Source organism: Mus musculus, chromosome 9 (genome assembly GCF_000001635.26).
Source record: "Mus musculus strain C57BL/6J chromosome 9, GRCm38.p6 C57BL/6J".
Lineage (NCBI taxonomy): Eukaryota > Metazoa > Chordata > Mammalia > Rodentia > Muridae > Mus > Mus musculus.
This window is the reverse complement of record NC_000075.6, coordinates 35054668-35073885: the sequence shown is the minus strand read 5'-3', so window position 1 is coordinate 35073885 and position 19218 is coordinate 35054668. Positions and strand designations below refer to the sequence as shown.

The window sequence follows — 19218 nt, the reverse complement described above, 5'->3', positions numbered from 1 at the left end:
CTCTTTCTCTCTGCCTTTCTCTGACTATAGGACCCTCTTAACTCCCCTCCCCATGCCTGAATGAACTCTATTCTATACAAAAAAGAAAAAAGAAAGAGTAAGAAAGAAAAAGAAGGAAGGAAGGAAAGGAAAGGAGAGGAGAGGAGAGGAGAGGAGAGGAGAGGAGAGGAGAGGAGAGGAGAGGAGAGGAAAGGAAAGGAAAGGAAAGGAAAGGAAAGGAAAGGAAAGGAAAGGAAAGGAAACGAAAGGAAAGGAAAGGAAAGGAAAGGAAAGGAAAGGAAAGGAAAGGAAAGGAAAGGAAAGGAAAGGTAAGGAAAGGAAAGGAAAGAAGGAAAGGAAAAAAGAAAATGGACTCTTCCTTTGCCTGGAGCTGTCAGTTGCCAATAGCTCCTTGACTAAAAATGGGACTTAATGCCTACCTCACCTCTTCATGCTGGGGTTGGGTCTGCCTTGAGCTTGCACAGATCTTCTGTATGCTATCACATCTCTGTGTGGTTATTGTGTAGCTGACCTGCTGCATCCCAAAGACATCTTGTCATCTACTTTTTTTGACTCTATTACCCTTTCTATCCACTGTAGTACAAAATCCCTAAGACTTGGAAGGAAGGTATGTGATATGGATGTCCTGTTTAGGGCTAAGAATTATGCAGTCTGTCTCTGCAGCTTTACTGTCTGCTGCAAGGTTTTCTGATGAGGCCAGCTTTAAAAGGTCTTGACATGTAAATTCAGTGATAAAATATTGTCTGGGATATGCAAGTCCCTCGGTTTGAACCCCAGAAACATACACACACACACACACACACACACACACACACACACACAAACACATACAGAGACACAAATTTCAATTATTAATAAAAGACAATATATCTTTCAAATGGGTATGGTCACATATGGCTATTATCAAATACTCTGGTGGCATAGCCAGGAGGATCCAGAGTTCTAGGCCAACCTAGGCTATGTAGTGAGTTTTGAGTCAGCCACAGCAAAGCAATGGGACTGACATTTTTATTTTTAAATGTTAGTTTAATTTCATAAAATAGTTCTTTTAGAGTTTTATACAGTAGTCTTCCCTCCTTTTCCCAAACTCTTGCCAATACTTGACTCCTTCCCTACACCAAAGTCCAATTCATATCTTCCATCTATCCCTATATTCTTGGGTGTGTAATCATCCTCCCTCCCTCCCCCGACTCTTCCCAGATAATCTGCCTCCTTCCCTAGAACAAAGTCTACTTCATACTATTTATATATCCTATATTCTTGGGTGTGTACTCTTCTGATGAAGTGTCGTTCAATTCCCAGTAACTTCAGAAAGGTAAGATAATGAAATCTAGTCTTTTGCTTCTTGCTGTTTTGTTTTGTCTCTCTCCCCATTTTCTTCCTCCAACTTTCCACCTGATCATGGCTGGCCTCTACTTATCTACTCTTTCTTTCTGCCTTCCTCTGACTCTAGGACCCTCTTACCTCCCCTCCCCATGCCCTGAATAAACTCTAATCTATTAAAAAAAAAAAAGAAAATAAAAAAAGTAAAGGAAAGAAAAGAAAGGAAAAGAAAAGAAAAGAAATTAAAAAAAAGTAAATGGACTCCTCCTTTCCCAGGAGCTGTCAGTTGCCAATAGCTCCTTGACTAAAAATGGGACTTAATGCCTACCTCACCTCTTCATGCTGGGGTTGGGTCTGCCTTGAGCTTGCACAGATCTTCTGTATGCTATCACATCTCTGTGTGGTTATTGTATAGCTGACATGCTGCTTCCCAAAGACATCTTGTCATCTACTTTCTTTGACTCCAATACCCTTTCTATCCACTGTAGTACAAAAATCCCTAAGACTTGGAAGGAAGGTATGTGATATGGATGTCCTGTTTAGGGCTAAGAATTATGCAGTCTGTCTCTGCAGCTTTACTGTCTGCTGCAAGGTTCTCTGATGAGGCCAGCTTTAAAAGGTCTCGACATGTAAATTCAACGACAAAATACTTGTCTGGGATATGTAAGGCCCTGGGTTTGAACCCCAGAAACACACACACACACACACAGAGAAATTTCAGTTATTAATAAAATACAAAATATATTTCATGTGCCTATGGTCACATATGGCTTTAATCAAGCACTCCGGTGGCATAGTCAGGAGGATCGAGTTCCAGGCCAACCTCGGCTATGTAGTGAGTTTTGAGTCAGCCACAGCAAAGCAATGGGACTGGCGTTTTTATTTTTAAATGTTAGTTTAATTTCATAAAATAGTTCTTTTAGAGTTTTATACAGTAATCTTCCCTCCTTTCCCCAGACTCTTGCCAGATACCTGCCTCCTTCCTTACACCAAAGTCCAATTCAAAATATCCATATATCCATATATTGTTGGGTGTGTAGTCTTCTGCTGAAGTTTGGTTGACTTCCCTGATACTTCAGAAAGATAAGAAAATGAACTCTACTCTCTTGCTTCTTGATCTTTTGTTCCCCTCTGTCTCCCCATTCCTTTCCTCCAACTCTCCACATGTTAATGGCTGGCCTCTACTTATCTACTCTTTCTCTCTGCCTTTCTCTGACTCTAGGACCCTCTTAACTCCCCTCCCCATGCCTGAATGAACTCTATTCTATACAAAAAAGAAAAAAGAAAGAGTAAGAAAGAAAAAGAAGGAAAGAAAGGAAAGGAGAGGAGAGGAGAGGAGAGGAGAGGAGAGGAGAGGAGAGGAAAGGAAAGGAAAGGAAAGGAAAGGAAAGGAAAGGAAAGGAAAGGAAAGGAAAGGAAAGGAAAGAAGGAAAGGAAAAAAGAAAATGGACTGCTTTTTTCCCAGGAGCTGTCAGTTGCCAATAGCTCCTTGACTAAAAATGGGACTTAGTGCCTACCTCACCTCTTCATGCTGGGGTTGGGTCTGCCTTGAGCTTGCACAGATCTTCTGTATGCTATCACATCTCTGTGTGGTTATTGTGTAGCTGACCTGCTGCATCCCAAAGACATCTTGTCATCTACTTTTTTTGACTCCAATACCCTTTTTATCCACTGTAGTACAAAAATCCCTAAGACTTGGAAGGAAGGTATGTGATATGGATGTCCTTTTAGGGCTAAGAATTATGCAGTCTGTCTCTGCAGCTTTACTGTCTTCTGCAAGGTTCTGACGATGCCAGCTTTAAATGGTCTGGACATGTAAATTCAGTGATAATATACTTATCTGGGATATGCAAGGCCCTGGGTTTGAACCCCAGAAACACATGCACACACACACGCACACACACACACACACACACACACCCATGGTCATTACCACTTTTTAAAAATCTCTTTCGTTATAACTTTTTAAATATTGTCTGGAGACGCAAAACCCTGTTCAAAAGTTATTATTTAATCGGTAAGATACAAAAGTCCACTAATTCTATAATATGAAATTATACTTTTCTATAATATTTGGTCATTCTAAGTCTCTCTTTTTGGAAGTCAAAGGATATATAGCAAGATATACAGACCAATAACTATAAGATATAAAACTCTGTATTTTTAGTGCTCAAATCAACGTATAAACAGTAGTTTGTGGGAACAAAGCCTTAGTTATTTAGAATTACCTGGAACAGTTCATAAAAGCAAAGCTCTCTGAGCCAGGTATTAAGGGAATAGGATCGTCTAACCACTCAGGTTCCATAGGGATGAGGGTATTGTCTTGGTACCTCTATGGCCTTGTAACAGCACATTATAGACAGTGTTGTTTATAATAGGCTGACGTTTTTTAGCTCATGGTTCTGGGGACTGCCTCATCCCATGGTAGAAGAGAGAAAGGCAAATATGTGGGGGTAGTGAGGACTCATTCTTTTATGAGGAACTGACTCCAGTTAGGCACCTATTCCCTCCATAACCCCATATCCTTATCCAGAGGGAAGAGGTCTATGGATCTAAATGTATCTTACAGGAACCACCTCTCAATCTGCATCTTAGAACTCTAAAGTCTAGTCTCTGAAATTGGGTGTGAGTAGAGACCTATTTTAAGGCAATTTTATCCAATTAAGATATTTTATGTTTGATTTTCTTGATTCTATATTTTTCTTTCTCTTTATTTCTTTCTCTATCATATTTTTAGTCTTTTCTATTTATCTATGGTTTACATTATAGATTAAAATAATACTTTAGGGCTGGGTATGATGGCACATGATTTTTAATCCTAGCACTTGGGAGGCAGAGGCAAGTGGGGTTTTATGAGTTTGAGGCCTGCTTCTTCTACATAGAGTTCCAGGCTTGCCAAGGGCTACATAGTGAGACTCTCTCTCATGCACACACTAAGAACATTTGGATAAAATAATTACATTTTTTTTTCTTATTTGAATTGGTCTATACATTTTCCTCTAGCTCCCACTTAGCTGCATACTATAAATGTTTCTGTTGTTTAACTCTGGATATTTCCTGTTGTTTTTAAAACAAAATCCCAATTGTTTGATTTCACCAAATGAAGACTCAGGAGCCAGGTACTGTGCTGAAAGCCTGCTAACTCAGAGAAGCTGTGAAAGTACCCAGCTGACCTTCCTCCTCAATCAATATTCCAGAAGGAAGGAACCAGTTCACACTGAATGTCCCTCCTTTCTACTTCCTGTTCATCTCTCTCTCCCTCCTCCTGACTTCCTCTCACTCCCTATGGTATTTTCCTATGTTCACTCTTTGTCAAGTGGTTGCTTGCTCTGCCTCTTGACCTATGGTTGACTTTAATTTTGTTTACAATAAACAGAAAGCTCTTGGATTAAAGATGTGTGCTAGGGCTGAGCCACACCACAAGTAGAGACAGGTTTTTCCAGTATAAAATTTTGGGGTTCACAGTGTAATGAAGTATCCCAAAGCATTTTCCCCTTTTTGTCTGAATAAAAATAAAAGACTCTTTCTCTAACATCAATGAACTATATACTATATGGTAAGAATTACATTCACAAGGTCCAGTCCATTTGTATTTTTCAACTTTTTTTAGACTTTTAAATATTCTCTTAAATCCTAAACAACTTAAGCTTAATCGTGAGACGATAACTAACTAGTCTTCAACCCCTTCAAGACTTGAGAAGGATAAATATTACCTGAGTAAATAAGTCCAGAGCAAGTAGTTTCCAAAGCTATAGGAATGACAAAGACTGCTGCCTACCTGAACAGTCACCCAAGATTCCCTGCCATGCTGGAGCATCCGTCTACTGGCCTAGAATGTCTGACAGATTTTTCTGTGAAGCAGGAATTATGAAGGACTTGTCTGTCTTGTCCTGGCAGAGTTCAGCAGTTGACTTTCTTTATGTCCTGCTTGTCCACAGCTTGGACAGCATACTGTTAGCAGTTGAGGCAAGGACAGTTTTTTCCCTGTGTCTAGCTTTGCCATCTTTGAAGCAAACTCCATATGGAGGTTCTTTGATATCCATCATCTTTGAAGTAGAATGGGGCTGCTGCTAGGAGCTGACAGGTCTCATTGTCAAAAAAGCCTTAAATTAACAAAACACCTCTAAATGCCATATTCTGTAGATCTTTGAGGTTTTTGAAATGCCATATTTTGTAGATCTTTGAGGTTTTTGAACACCATTTGTCTATAGTCTATCTGAGTAAGCAAATGTTGATTGTTTATGAATATTTACTACCTGTTCAACCTTGGAAACATTTCTGTAAAAAATTAGACTAGGATCTAAAATGACCACAATTTTGATTGCCTATTAACTTATATTTCTTAACTATCCTAAACAGATTGTAATAGCAGCTTTTAAAAGGACTAGAACTTAACACTGCATTTTTAAAAAATTATAAAGGAGTAAATATATATGATATAGTTATATAATATAGTTATTATATACTTAATAATTATATATTTAATTATTAACTCCTTTTAAGAGTTAAAAGGAGTTAATACACATGGTATGTTATAACAAATATAACTTTTTTGGGGGGGGGGTTTCGAGACAGGGTTTCTCTGTATAGCCCTGGCTGTCCTGGAACTCACTTTGTAGACCTGGCTGGCCTCGAACTCAGAAATCTGCCTGCCTCTGCCTCCCAAGTGCTGGGATTAAAGGCATGCGCCACCACGCCCAGCTCACAAATATAACTTTAAGTTCGTATCAGTATACAAAATTCTATACCAGTGTAACTAAATGTAGCCCTAATTTTGCATTGATATACAAAGGTCTACATCAATTAACCAAACACAATCCCAATCCTCAGTCAGTACACAAAGATCCATACTAATGTAAAATTTTTGTCCAGTAGTCACTCTATAGCTTAAGAGTAGGTTCAATCATTATTTCTATTATTCCTATATCATTCCTATATCTTTTCTTTTGTCTAAATAAAAAGGAAAGATTGTAACTCTAACACAGTAAAACTATTTACAGTAATGAATCTCTTTCTGCCAAGCTTTCCACAATGTCCAGTTTAGTTGTATTTGGCAATCTTAGAATTAAATATTGAGTTCAAAGTTTTGTAAAACATGCATGTCAGTTTCCTATAAACAGAGTAATTTGAATGAACTTTGGGTGGTGTTGGTCAGTTTTGTGGCAGTCTGGCTAAGTAGGACACAGCAGCCAACCCACAAGTATCCACTGTTTGCCCAGAACCTGATGGCAGAAGAGGCATGGGGCAGTTTTGCCGAGTGGTAGCGATACCACAGTCTAGATGGATTTGTTGTTGCAGGGGCCCATCATCTTCTTGGAGACCTCAAAGGTTGCTGTTAGGAATAGTAGAAAACGTAACATTTTAAATGGCATGTTCACATAGTTCTCAGAAAGGTTTGAGGACAACAAGCCATCCAGGGTACCCAAACTTTGTCCCTAGTTACCTGCTTCAGACTCAAACCTGAAAACACATACAGGAAGCTAGATGAAGCTTATTTCTAGAATTAGTTAGTACTCTGTATGACTACTAGAATCATGACAGAAAATCTATATGTTGATAATGATCTTATACATTTTGAGATAACGTTTAAACCTTAAGAGAAGTTTTAGTGGATAAAAAAAAAAAAAAACCAAAAGATTATGAGATTAGTGGCAATAGAATAGAATAGTCCTGTTTTTTTGTTTTGTTTTGTTTGTTTTCCTCTGTCTCATACCAAGTGGCTCTCCTAATATGAGACAGAGATTTTGGATTCTCCTTTAACAGGCATGTGTGGGTTTAGAGAAAGAGAACATGCTCCAACCCCAAAGCCAGCTTTAATTTTTAATTGAATTGGGACCACGTAAGAGTATTTGCCACTTATATTTGTAGAAGACAGCAGAGACAAGCTGGAGATGGGCAATACCACTTGGCCAATTTATTCCTTTTCTTGGGACATAGTCTCTTGATGCGCTCTCCTCTTTCTTTAGATGTCCAATGGTCCCTGGATTTCTTAGTTGGATGCTTTTATTCTCCTGGAAAGATAAAGGGAAAACCTTGCCCAGTCCTAGCTGAAGGGTCCCTGATCACTTCTTATTCAGGAGGTCTTTCCAGTTTGAATCTAATCTTATCAACTTCGATGGCATCCACAGCTTTTCTTCTCCCATGGAAACAAAGGCAAAACCTAGTCTTCAAAATAACACACATTCTGGTTTCCATTCTGAGGTCTACACATCTTTAAAACATAGAGGCTGATTTAATTTAGTAGGGTTTTTTTTTTTCTTTCTGCCGTCCAATGTTTCTCTACAGCTGTTGTTCCTTTCTCAGAAACATTTAAAAATTTAAAAAGTTGCCAGGCATTGGTGGCACATGCCTCTCAGCACTTGGGAGGCAGAGGCAGGCAGACTTCTGAGTTCGAGGTCAGCCTGGTCTACAGAGTGAGTTCCAGGACAGCCAGGGCTACACAGAGAAACCCTGTCTCGGAAAAAAAAAATTGAAGTTAATAAAGCACTTATATAATCTATCTCTGGGAGTCTTCACTACCCCTTTCTGCTTATTAGGCATATCTTTTAAAGTGTGATTAGATCTTTCTATAACTGCTTGTCATGTAGGATTGCATTTTATACCTGTAATATACTTTATGTTGTGATATGCAAAAAGTTGTTTCATTTTACTTGAGGAATATACTGGAGCATTGTCAGCCTTAATTTGTACAGGCATCTCCATAATAGCCATAACATGTAATAAATGTGTAATTATAGAATCAGCCTTTTCAGAACTTAACTATGTATCGATGGAATAGTGTACATAGTTTAATTTTCCACACTCTGTAAAATGAAAAACAGCCATTTGCCAAATTTCATTTTGGGGGGTATCATTTGGGTTACTTCCTGCAAGTGATAGAGTTTGGTTATACAAAAAACAGGTAGGATATTTCCTTATAATTTCCTTGGCTTATTGTCAAGTGATAGAAAAATCTTTCTTTAGGCCTTTGCTGTTAACGTGGTGTTTCTTATGAAATTCTGAGGCTTCTAGCACCTTTCCTATTAATAGCTAATCAATTTCATCATTACTTTGTGCTAGATGACCTGGTAAACCAATATGGGATGGATATGTATTATATACAATGAATGATTTCTATTTCTGATTAGTTGTAGTTGAATAAATAGTGAGGTTAATTCTGAATCATCTGGAATAAGTTTAGCAGTTTCAATATGTAAAACAACTGTTTCTGCATATTGAAAGTCAGTACCTATATTAAGAGATTCAGGAAAATCATATAAAGCCATACAAATGGCATATAACTTTGATTTTTGAACTGAAACACAAGGACTCTGAAGCACTTATTTTTTCTGACTTATAGCCTGCCTTTTCTGATTAATTTGCATCGGTATAGAATGTAGGGGCTCCAGAAATTGTTGTCCCTTTTACTATACGAGGGAGAATCTAATTAGTTCTTTTTATAACCTGAAGTCTCTTGCTTTGGGAATATTTGTTATTAATCTCCCCAAAATTACTACAAGCTTTTGCTGATGTTCATTTTCTGCCCATAGTGAGACAATTTCAGCATTAGTAAAGGGTGCCACAATCTCTACTGGGTCTGTTTCTGCTAATTGGCCAAGACTCATTTTTCCTTTCATGATCATTCAGAAAGCTTTTCTACATAGGTCTTTAATTTTTTATTCTGTTTGTGTGCTAAATATGTCTACTCTAACGTGTTATCTTCTCTCTGCATAAGAATTCCTTTGGGAGTGTTGGAGTTCAGAAATCACCACACAAACCATATGAATACCTGAATTTAATGTCACCTTTTGAGCAAAATGGAGACTAAATACAAAATGGCTACAGTTATTTTAAAAGGAGCAGGCCTCAAGGGAGAATGATTAGAGGGCAGAATAATGAAAGTACAATACAGCTTTGGATCCAATCAGTTCACATGTTCGTACTGTAATTTCTTTTCTATCAGAGCCAATTTTTTTTGTCTCAACCTCAGCTGATAGTTTTCTTGGACTATTTAAGTTCTTTTTTTTTTTTTTTTTAAGATTTTATTTATTTTATGTGAGCACACTGTCGCTGTCTTCAGACACACAAGAGGGCATCAGATCTCATTATAGATGGTTGTGAGCCACCATGTGGTTGCTGAGAATTGAACTCAGGACCTGGGGAAGAAGAATCAATGCTCTTAACCACTGAGCCATCTCTCCAGCCCTATTTAAGTTCTTATCACCTTGTACGGTTTGAAATAGACTACTTAATAAGTGGTTAATCCAGTTGTAGACAATAGCCAGTTAATATCTCCCAGCAATTTTCGAAATTCTTTAAGAGTTTGTACTTGATAAGTCTTGATTTGTACTTCCTATGGTAGAATTTTCTGTAAACCAATCTTATATTCTGGATAGTTGATAGAATCCCTTCTTTGTTTTGTTTTGTTTTTTCAGTAGCAATTTATAGTCACTACCAAGGCAAAATTCTCTTTACTTTATCAAACATTTTTGCTAAGGTATCTGCATCCGAATCAGCCAGTAAGATATCGTCCATAGAATGGTAAGTTTTACATTGAGGAAACTGTGTATGGTTATTTCTGACAGCTGTTGTACAAAATATTGACACCGAATGGTTGAATTAAATTTGATGTGGGGGACTGTGGGAAGCCCTGTAGGGTGTTTCCTGATGGCAAAGGGTTACCTCGTTTATCCTGTGTTGATCTGCAAGGGTTAGTCCAGAACCCCCCTTTGTCACACCTTCTGCATATTCCATAAGGCTGGGGCCTTCTTTCTGGATTATCACTAGAAGAAACATTATTTCTAAGAACAGTTTGCCTACAATCCCTTTTCAAAAGAGCTTGCTTACCACAATTAAAACATCTGCCATTTTATTTTTCTTAAGACTTCTAGAAATTACTTTTCTTACCAGAGTACCATCATAAATGTGAGCTCCACTATCAGCCAGATTTCTAATCTCTTGATCTTTTGGTGCTGATCTTGCCTTTAAAGATCTAATCACCCATTTGCATTCCAAATTAGCATTTTTAAAAGCTAAAAATTCTATTAGTATTTTTCTGACTTCTGAATCTGATACTATTCTGTTTACAGCTGAAGTTAATCTTTGCAAAGTATAATTGAAGGCTTCTTTTGGGCTTTGTATAATTTTGGTAAGTGACTCAGACCTCTTTCCTGATTCTTCAACTTTATCCCTAGCATTTAAAGCTGCTAGATGACGTAGTGCCAAGGTGTGATCATCAAATTCAAGCGGCCTTTGTAACTCCGCATATTGACCTTCACCTAGCAATTGATCTTGGGAAAAATTAATACCTCTAGCCTGAATTAGTCATTCTGTGACCCTAGCTTCCTCTTTCCACGATGCTTGCCATTGTAAGCTTCCAATATTGCTGTTTCCACATTTTCTCCAGCCTTGGTGGATAATTCTGTTCTGAGTTGACCATAAATTCAATATCTGCTTCATACAGGATGGATGTATACCATATGAAATGATCGCTTCCTTAAATCTCCTCAAATCTATAGGATTCCCTGAAATTTCTTCATAACCTTGGGGGTGCCTATCATCTGCTGGTAGGTCTTGTATAGTAATTAGATAAACTAAGGTTGGTTTTCTAACAACCTGGGGCAGCCCTTCTTCAGTTTCATCATGCAGGGTAGGTTCTTGTCTAAATTTCTCTGTGTCTGAATATTTTTCCTATTTTCATTTATGAGTCTCTCTAAAGCTTGTATCTTATTAATCTACTTTTCATGGCTTTATTTTTATTGTATCTCTATAAATATTTTTCCTTTGAGCGGTTACAGAAAGCTACTATGGCTATTAAAAATAAAATATGAAATAATCAAATGATAATAATCATAGTTGGTATTGAGCAAATTTCAGTCAAGTCCATTTAGTCTTTTATTTTCTGCTTGTATTTTCAAGCCATCTAAAGTAGCACTATATGGAGTCCTAGTGTCTTGTATTATGGTATTTCCCATCCTGAACTCTCTTCTTGAAGACTTCTTAGGTGACTTAATAAATCAGATGTCTTCTCAGTTTGTCCTCAGCTGGAGTGATTTCTCTGTCTGTGGTGTCATGCCATAGGTTGGAGCACCAAATGTTGTTTTGCTTTTAAAATAAAATCCCAGTTGTTAGATTCACCAAATGAAGACCCAGGAGCCAGATGCTGGGGTGAAAGCCTGATGGCTCAGAGGAGCTGGGAAAGCACCCAGCCAACCTTCCTCTTCAGCCAACATCCCAGAAGGAAAAAGCCCTTTCTCCTTCTCCACTTCCTGTTCATCTCTCTCTCCCTCCTCCTGACTTGCTCTCACTCTATGGTACTTTCCTGTCTTCACTTCCTGTTAACTGGTTGCTTGCTCTGCCTCTTGACCTATGGTTGACTTTATTTAATCTTGTTTACAATAAACAGAAAGCTCTTGGATTAAAGGTGTGTGCTAGGGCTGAGCCATGTCACAACTAGAGACACGTTTTCCCAGTATACAATCTTGAGGTTCACCATGTAATCAAGTAGCCTGAGACAATTTCTTCATTCTCATAGCAATTTTTTTTTTTTTTTGGCCTTTGAATTATTTAGTCACTAGAATAGTGAGATAGACAATAGAAGTAATAAGAAGAGAGTACACTGTAACTGGTCTGTGTACATTCTGGTTGCCTGACAATTCTGAGATCTCATGGAAGGCTCTGCCTCACCCTGTGGATGGTTCCACCCCACCCTGTGGTTCCACTAGACCTCCTAGGACTCTATTGTGTTCTGACTCCATAGTTCTGCTAGGCCTTGCCTTCCTGAAAGTCTTCTTTGCTGGCTCTGCCTATGCCCAGGTCCCGGGCTGCTATCATATCTTTTGAAATCCAGGCAGAGGAAGTCATGCCCCACTGCTCTTACATCCTGTATCTACAGAGCTGGCACTGAGTGACCACTGCCACAGCTTGTCTTGTGGTAATTTTAGGAGGATGGGTCAAAATTCTCCAGAGAGGAGCGGTTGAGACAGCAGGAGGCTGTGAAGAATGTAGGGTGTGAAGGCTTATCTTAGCCCTTGGCAACAAGCCCCAAGATCTGGCTTCTCTTCTGATTATTTTTCTCTCTGAAGCTTGGCATTCTGGGTGTGAAATGGGAGGGACCTCAATAGAAGTCTCCAAGGGGCCTTTGGGGTCATTCTCCCATTGTCCTGTGTGAATAGACTCAGACCTCACTCTGTCTATCCTACTCTATCAAATGATTACTTAGCCACACCTGCATTTTTCTTTCATGAAATTGCTTTTAATTTTCTGCAGAGTTCAGGCTGAGAACCCTTCAGATCCCTAAGTTCTGTTTTATTTGATTTCTAGATTCCACTTTACAATCACATCTTTCTACTCACAATCTAGGGTGGACAGTTAAGCCACACAGCATCCTGAGTGCTTTGTGACCAAGCTTCTTCCACCAAATATCCTCTTTCCTCCTATTCTGTAAAGTTTTAGGGCACTAACAATTCAGCCATATTGTTAGCCACTTTATTACTAGGATGGTTTTTACTCTAGTTTCTGCACCACTTGTGTAATGTATAAGAAAGTCCAGACTTTCCCTACAGTTCTAATGTGAGCCCTTGCCTGACTCTCTGTTCACCTTAACTTTTCCTAGCCTGCACATGCGGATTTTTTTCTAGCCTCTCCTCTCTAGCCGGTTCCAAAGGTAATTTCACGTTTTCGGGTATTTGTAACAGTACTTGCCCTACTTATCAAGATTAGATCATTCTTAGTCTGCTTTGTGCTGCTTTAACCAAATTCTGTAGCCTGGATACTGTATAATGAATAGACGTTCATTTAGATCATGGTTATGGAGGATGCAAAATCCAAGATGAGGCCTTCTGGCTGATTCATCTTCGGACAGATGGAGGCAGAAGGAGGGGCAGAGAGTGGAAGTAGGGGAGAGGGTGAGAGGCCAAATTTGTCTTATTATAATAACTCCATTTCCAGCTTACAGAATCCATTCCTCTGTGTGTGGGGGGTGCAAGGGGAGGACACTGGTTCACTCATGAGGGCAGAACTCTCTGCCCAAAGTACTGAGAAAGGAACGCTAGACAGGTTTTCTATTACTGAGCCCTACACATCTCCTTATAGGTCCCGTCTCCCAATACCACACATTCAGGATCAAGTTTTCAATGCATGAACGTAAGGGCTCACATTTAAACCATATGAGGTATCCTAGTGCAGAAAAACCTGGGCAAGTGTGGGGATGGGGGTATGGAATATGCTGTGGGAAGGATCTAGGCTCTGTTAGTGTGCTTGGGGACACTTGCAGTTTATCAGTTTCTTTTCTAGTTGACATGGCAAAATACCTAACAAGCAATTTAAGGAAGGAACTGTTTGGTTTTTTGTTTGTTTGTTTGTTTGTTTTTGGCTCACAGTTTGAGGGTACAGTCCATCGTGGTGGGAAAAGCCTGGCAGTCAGGGTGAGAGGTGGCTGGTCACACTGCTTGCAAATCGGGGAAGCAAAGGGCCCTCTGCTGGTGCCCAGCTCACTTCCTCCCTTATAGTTAGTCTTGGCCACAGCCAGCTAGAGGAACTGTGATGCCTTTGGCGTGGTTGATCTTCCCACCCCAATGAAACCTAATCTGAAAGATCACTCAGACATACCTTAGGTGATTCTAGATCCTGACAGGTTGACAGTATCGATCATCAGGCATGCGTCTGATGTATCTGCAGGGCATAAGGATTGAATTTGTAGGTTCCTGGTTGCGCAATGCCAGCATCAGGCTTTTGAGATAGATGGTTTCTGAGATGGAGTGTTCTAAGCCAGAACAAGGCTTGGTGTTCCGTTTCTCAGGGAAAGGTGGAGATGGTAGATGGTAAGGGAGTGGGGCGAAGAGGTTTAGCTTTGGAGGAAAGCCTGAGGCAAGGGTAGCCTACGGTAGGATGATGCAGCCACAGACAGTTACTTTAAGAGAAGCATGTTTATTGGTCAGAGATAAAACTAGGAAGGGCCAAAAGGTGTGGCTTTGGCTGTACCAGATTCTGGGAAAGTGATAGATTGGGATTTCTCACCTAGGTGGTAGAATTTGGAGAGAAAACTGGTAGGTGAGTCTGAAGGTGTTAGAAGGGCTCTACTTTTTTCCCCTACAGAACTGAGAACCAGCGGGATATGGTTCCATAGTAGAGCACTTGCCTAGCATGCCAAAGGCTTGAGTTCAATTCATAGAAAAAAAATCAAGGTCTAAAGGGCATAGAGCCATTGAGCAAACCTTGGGCTGCCTGTCACCTGCTCAACCTTTGGGGGATATTGATCTAGTTGAAGTCCTTTTGGATAGCAGGCATTGGCTGGGTACCAGTTCCTACAGGGCCCTGTTTCTTCCCATGTCCCCTGGCTAGGCTCATCAGCTCATTTTAAGCCAGGGACACCTTGTTCATGGCAGAATACCAAGGGTGCAGATAGCTATCTTGCTGTGGGCTAGCTTTGCATTGTAGCTGACCTGTGAATGAGTGGTTCTTCTTGGCAACTGGTTCAGAGGGGAGGCTGCTGAGCCTTGGACATGAATAGATCAACTGCAGGCTTCCCCTCAACAGATTGTCCTTGTAGCAACCAGTCCAAGAAGCCCCGTGCCTCTGGAATACCCGGAGATACAAAGCAATTCTCTGGGCTAGCCCAGCAAGGAAAGGAAGTAGCATGCTTAAGTTTGTGATGGGACACCTTGGAGCAAACCTTAATACTAGCCAGGCTACATAGAGCTGTCCTGGTTCTGATCTAGAAAAAAAGATGTGCCAGTGTAGACCTGCATTGGGAAAGAAGCCAAAGAAGGAGTAGCTGTCTTGTTGCTTGGGTTTGCTCCAGGCTACTTAGTAGTGACTGCCAAAATCTTTCCTAAAGGTCAAGGCCAGAGTGTGGCTAAGTTGTTCATTTACTCTGGAACCTGTTCTATGTGGTATTTTCCATTTTGGCTTCATGCTAGCATCATAGAGGAGGTAGGTTTTTTTTTGGGGGGGGGGTGTTTCATTTTTACTACTGGTGCTTGACTTCTAACTAATATAATAAAATCATGGAGAGCCTGACCTAGACATCCGGATACTTTAAACCCCTCAGGTCAATGCCAACTTAAATGGAATCTCCCTCTCCACTTCCATCACCCCCATCACCCCCGTCCCCTCTTAGGAAAGATCTGGAGGAAGGAGGGCAGGAGAGAAGGCAGTTAATGAACAATTCTGGCACAGAAGTTTTATAACAACTCCAAGCGTGGTCCTAGCAGGGCCCAAGGGATACTGTATAATGAACAGAAGTTCATTCAGATCATGGTTATGGAGGTTGTAAAATCCAAGATGAGGCCTTCTGGCTGTTTCATCTTCGGACAGATGGAGGCAGAGTTTTTAGGCAGGCCTAACCCATACCCCTTGGAATCAAAGTGTGCTTATCAAAGGTTAAGTAGGAAGCTTTGAAGGCTATCTATCTAATCTGATGGTTTTCCTGCATATTAGAATTGCTTGCTCGCCATGTGTACATAAATTCCAGGGCTAGGTTAGAGTAATGAACCAGAATTTCTTCATATGGACCAGAATAAATACTCATTAAGAGTTTTAAGTGGTTTTATTTTTACATTTATTTTATTTTTTTTTTATGTTGGGGTGGGAGAGTGTGTGTGTGTGTGTGTGTGTATGTGTGTGTGTGTGTGTGTGTGTGTGTGTGTGTGCTTGTATATGGAGCTCAGAGGACAACTTGAGGGAACAGGTTATCAGGTGTGGCCACAGGCACTTTTCCGTGCTGAGACATCTTGTTACCCCTACAACAGGCCACTTCCCTGTTCAGCTATCGTTCAGAATCTCTTCCATGAACACTGCTTTTCAGACTTAAATGTAGTGTCAAGTTCAAATCTCCATTCTGATTTTGTAGATATGCAGGAGGCCTAGGATTCTGATTCGCTAATAAGGGTCCCTGGGGTGCCCACGTTCCTAAACTAACAAGCGCATTTGAGCAGCAGGGATCTATCTATCGATCTGCTTCCTGTATTGACAGCTGAAGAAAATGAGAGCCAGAGAAGGACATATGACATTCCATGGTCACCTAACATGCCATTCATTTAATGCTTTAAGTTTTTAAAGCATTTACGTTTTGGAGGGGAGCAGAGTTGGGGTTTATTAAAGATATTTTAATGTATTTTAAGCATGAAGGCTAAGAGAGAAGTGCTTAGAAAGAAAGATATACCCCAGAGCATTGATGTAAGTTTCTCAAAGAAGACTCATCTACTCAATGCTTTTAATTAAATAAGTAACTAATTAATTTTGGAGACAAGGTCTCACTGTGTAGCCCGGGGGAGACAGCCATGCAGGAGAAGAGGCCCATGTGACGAGGAATGATTTGGCGGTTGCTGGGGGTAGCAAGCGAAGGGATGCTCACTTTTAGGAGAGCTGTCAAGGGTGATTAAGGGTGATTTTAACTGGAAATTTAGGATTACAAGTCTCACTGTTGGCTGAATGAGTGTGGTGGCAGCTGCCAATTATCTCAGCATGTAGAAGGAGGAGGAATTCAAGTTTGAGTTACATAGTAAGTCATAGGCTAGCCTGGACTTAGAATCAATGGACATAGAACCAATCAGTCAGTCAGTCAATCAAACTAACTCTCTCTCTCTCTCTCTCTCTCTCTCTCTCACACACACACACACACACACACAGAGAGAGAGAGAGACAGAGACAGAGACAGAGACAGAGAGAAGGAAAGAAGGGGAGAGAGAAATCGAAAGCTAGTTTTCTTTCTTTTTTTTATGGGGAGGGCCGTTCTCAGTCCTCTCCAGGATTTTGTGGGTGGCTGCTGCTAACCCTACTGACGAATGAGGAAGTGTTTGGGACTTCCCTTATTCCCTTACACAAAGTTGTTTTTGTTGTTGTTTTTTCTTTTAATTTGTTTTGTTTTGCTCTTGCTCACCATTCTTGAACTCATAGTGGCATCTGAGAAATGCCCCCACTTGGGGTCACAGGCTTGACTCCATAGTAGGTCTGCACTCAAAATCATAGATTTATGATTATGATAGCCAACACTTCCAACAGATGTTTGTCCTGCCCTCAAGAAATAAGCTAAGATGTCCATTTTTCTCTAGGAGAGCACAAACTAGTGCTTCCTTTGATCGTCTGCCAGGAGTCACCTGAGCTGTGTGTGACAGTGCATGTCCCAGGCCCCACCCGAGCTGATGAAGGCCTATGTCTGTGAAATGTGTGTATTTAGTTCGTGGCTCTGTGATTTTTTTTTTTTTTCTGTTCCTGATCATTTGAGAAACAGAACAGGATGGAAGGGATATAGGCTGGAAGAAGCTGGCATTTGACATCTATATATCCCCCTAGGCTGGTAAGCCACATAGATCTCTTAGTAGCATGGTCCTAGAGGAGTTGGTCCATAGAGCAATTGACTGCTTCCTGACTTCCTCCCAGTTACCTCGCTGGCCTCTGCCCTCTGCCATGCGGAGTATACCATGATTCCTTGCAGAGCCATGCCATCAAGGTTCCCTGACCACATCTCCTATTGCACTGGCCTTCCTTCCTGATTCAACCGTGCATCTTAGAAACGGAGGCCGGAGTACTGTTAGTGTCTAGAAGGACTGAACGTGGGGCTTCTTGAGGACCTTCACAGTATGAATCAAGTTCTGCCTTAGTTAACTTTTGTGCCAGAAATGGTGGGCACATCTACTTTCCCCCGAACATATTCTTCCTGTGTCATAGTGCTGGAAAATTGCAGTAGAGACTGGTGTTGGTAAGTCAGGCATGGGAAGTGAAAGAGGGTTGGGACCTCAGTTCCCCTTCCTGTAGCAGGGCTCCACCTAGATTCCTCACACTGCCCTCTGAGAATTTAGGAGGAAGATCACCTGGGCCTGGTTGCCACGTAGTGGCTTCATGATTCCTAGAGCAGGAAAAGGGCAGGCAGGGGGTGTGTCTAGTTAGGTGTGCAGGCTGAGCCTAGACTGACACCTGGGACTCCTGCCTCCTAGGTGGCCCGAGGCAGCCGGGATGACACTTCTCCCCAGGAACCCTGCTATCTGCTGAGAAACATGACCAGCAAATCTCGTGAGTGTTGTCCTGGGGGTCCTCCATGCTGGAAGGTCCAGCAGTCATTGTCAGCATCAACTTGGGACCTTCGCAGGGGTGGTAGAGGGTCACACTTGGAGCCAAGGACACTCTTCTTATCCTGACAGCAGAAATACTTCAGTCCCAGCCCCTCTCTAGGGACAGGATGAGGCCAGAGACTGGGTCTGCTGTGCTGGGGGCGGAGGGGCCCAGTATTAGCAAAGGAGAAGGCGTCCTGGAACTGTACCTGCCTGCCTCTGCCTTCAGCTCCGTTGTGCATGTATCTTGCAGACTGGAAGCTCCTGGCCCTGGCTCTGGTCCTTGTTGTTGTCATGGTGTGGTATTCCATCTCCCGAGAAGATAGGTACATTGAGTTGTAAGTATGCTTTCTGTGTTCTTCTATTACTTCTCGACCAAGAGGGGCTGATGTAAAAGCAGGGTACCTAGCCAGGCAGGAAACTTTTGAGACCCTTTGCCTGACATCTCCTCTTCAGCTAGCTGCTAGCTCAAAGAGTCCTTCCATGGGGATGGGTGGGTTGGGGGATAGGTGGGATGGTGTTCTGGGTGGCTTCTGTGATCTCCCACAGAGGAAATGTTAGGGCAGAAAGATCTGGACCCTTAATGATTTGTGTTCAAAGTGGAACTTGGGTTGAGGAGATACTGAGTCTGTAAGTCCTTCACCAGTTCTGTGGGGCCTCTGTACCATCACAGGGGAGGTTGATCCTACCTGCGATGATGGCATCAGGACCTCAGTCTGACTGGATCTTCTGATTCTTTTTTTCTCTCTCCAGCTTTTATTTTCCCATCTCAGAGAAGAAAGAGCCATGCTTCCAGGGTGAGGCAGAGAGACAGGCCTCTAAGATTTTTGGCAAGTAAGTACCAGATGATGGAACAGGGTACTTAGGA

The 19218-nt window shown here is 41.1% G+C and overlaps 1 protein-coding gene and 1 long non-coding RNA gene across 9 annotated transcripts in view; one reads left to right on the top strand and one right to left on the bottom strand.

Annotated features, from left to right (window-relative positions):
* St3gal4 (ST3 beta-galactoside alpha-2,3-sialyltransferase 4) overlaps positions 1-19218 on the top strand; it is a 70289-nt gene that overhangs the window by 42979 nt on the left and 8092 nt on the right. For 6 of the 8 annotated variants that reach the window (NM_009178.4, XM_006510108.2, XM_006510109.4 and 3 more), the window contains 3 exons: positions 18237-18312; positions 18604-18688; positions 19104-19184. In NM_009178.4, the coding sequence (NP_033204.2) occupies positions 18297-18312; positions 18604-18688; positions 19104-19184 (182 nt within the window). In that variant the 5' untranslated portion in view covers positions 18237-18296. Of the gene's footprint in view, positions 1316-17354; positions 17468-18236; positions 18313-18603; positions 18689-19103; positions 19185-19218 lie in introns of all 8 variants that reach the window. The other 2 variants (XM_011242433.1, XM_006510111.4) reach the window with 2 other exon arrangements.
* On the bottom strand, positions 13921-19110 carry Gm51705. Its single transcript, XR_003948316.1, has 3 exons — positions 19040-19110; positions 18560-18755; positions 13921-13974 (listed from the first exon to the last, which is right to left on the bottom strand). It is a non-coding gene; the product is annotated as a predicted gene, 51705 (long non-coding RNA).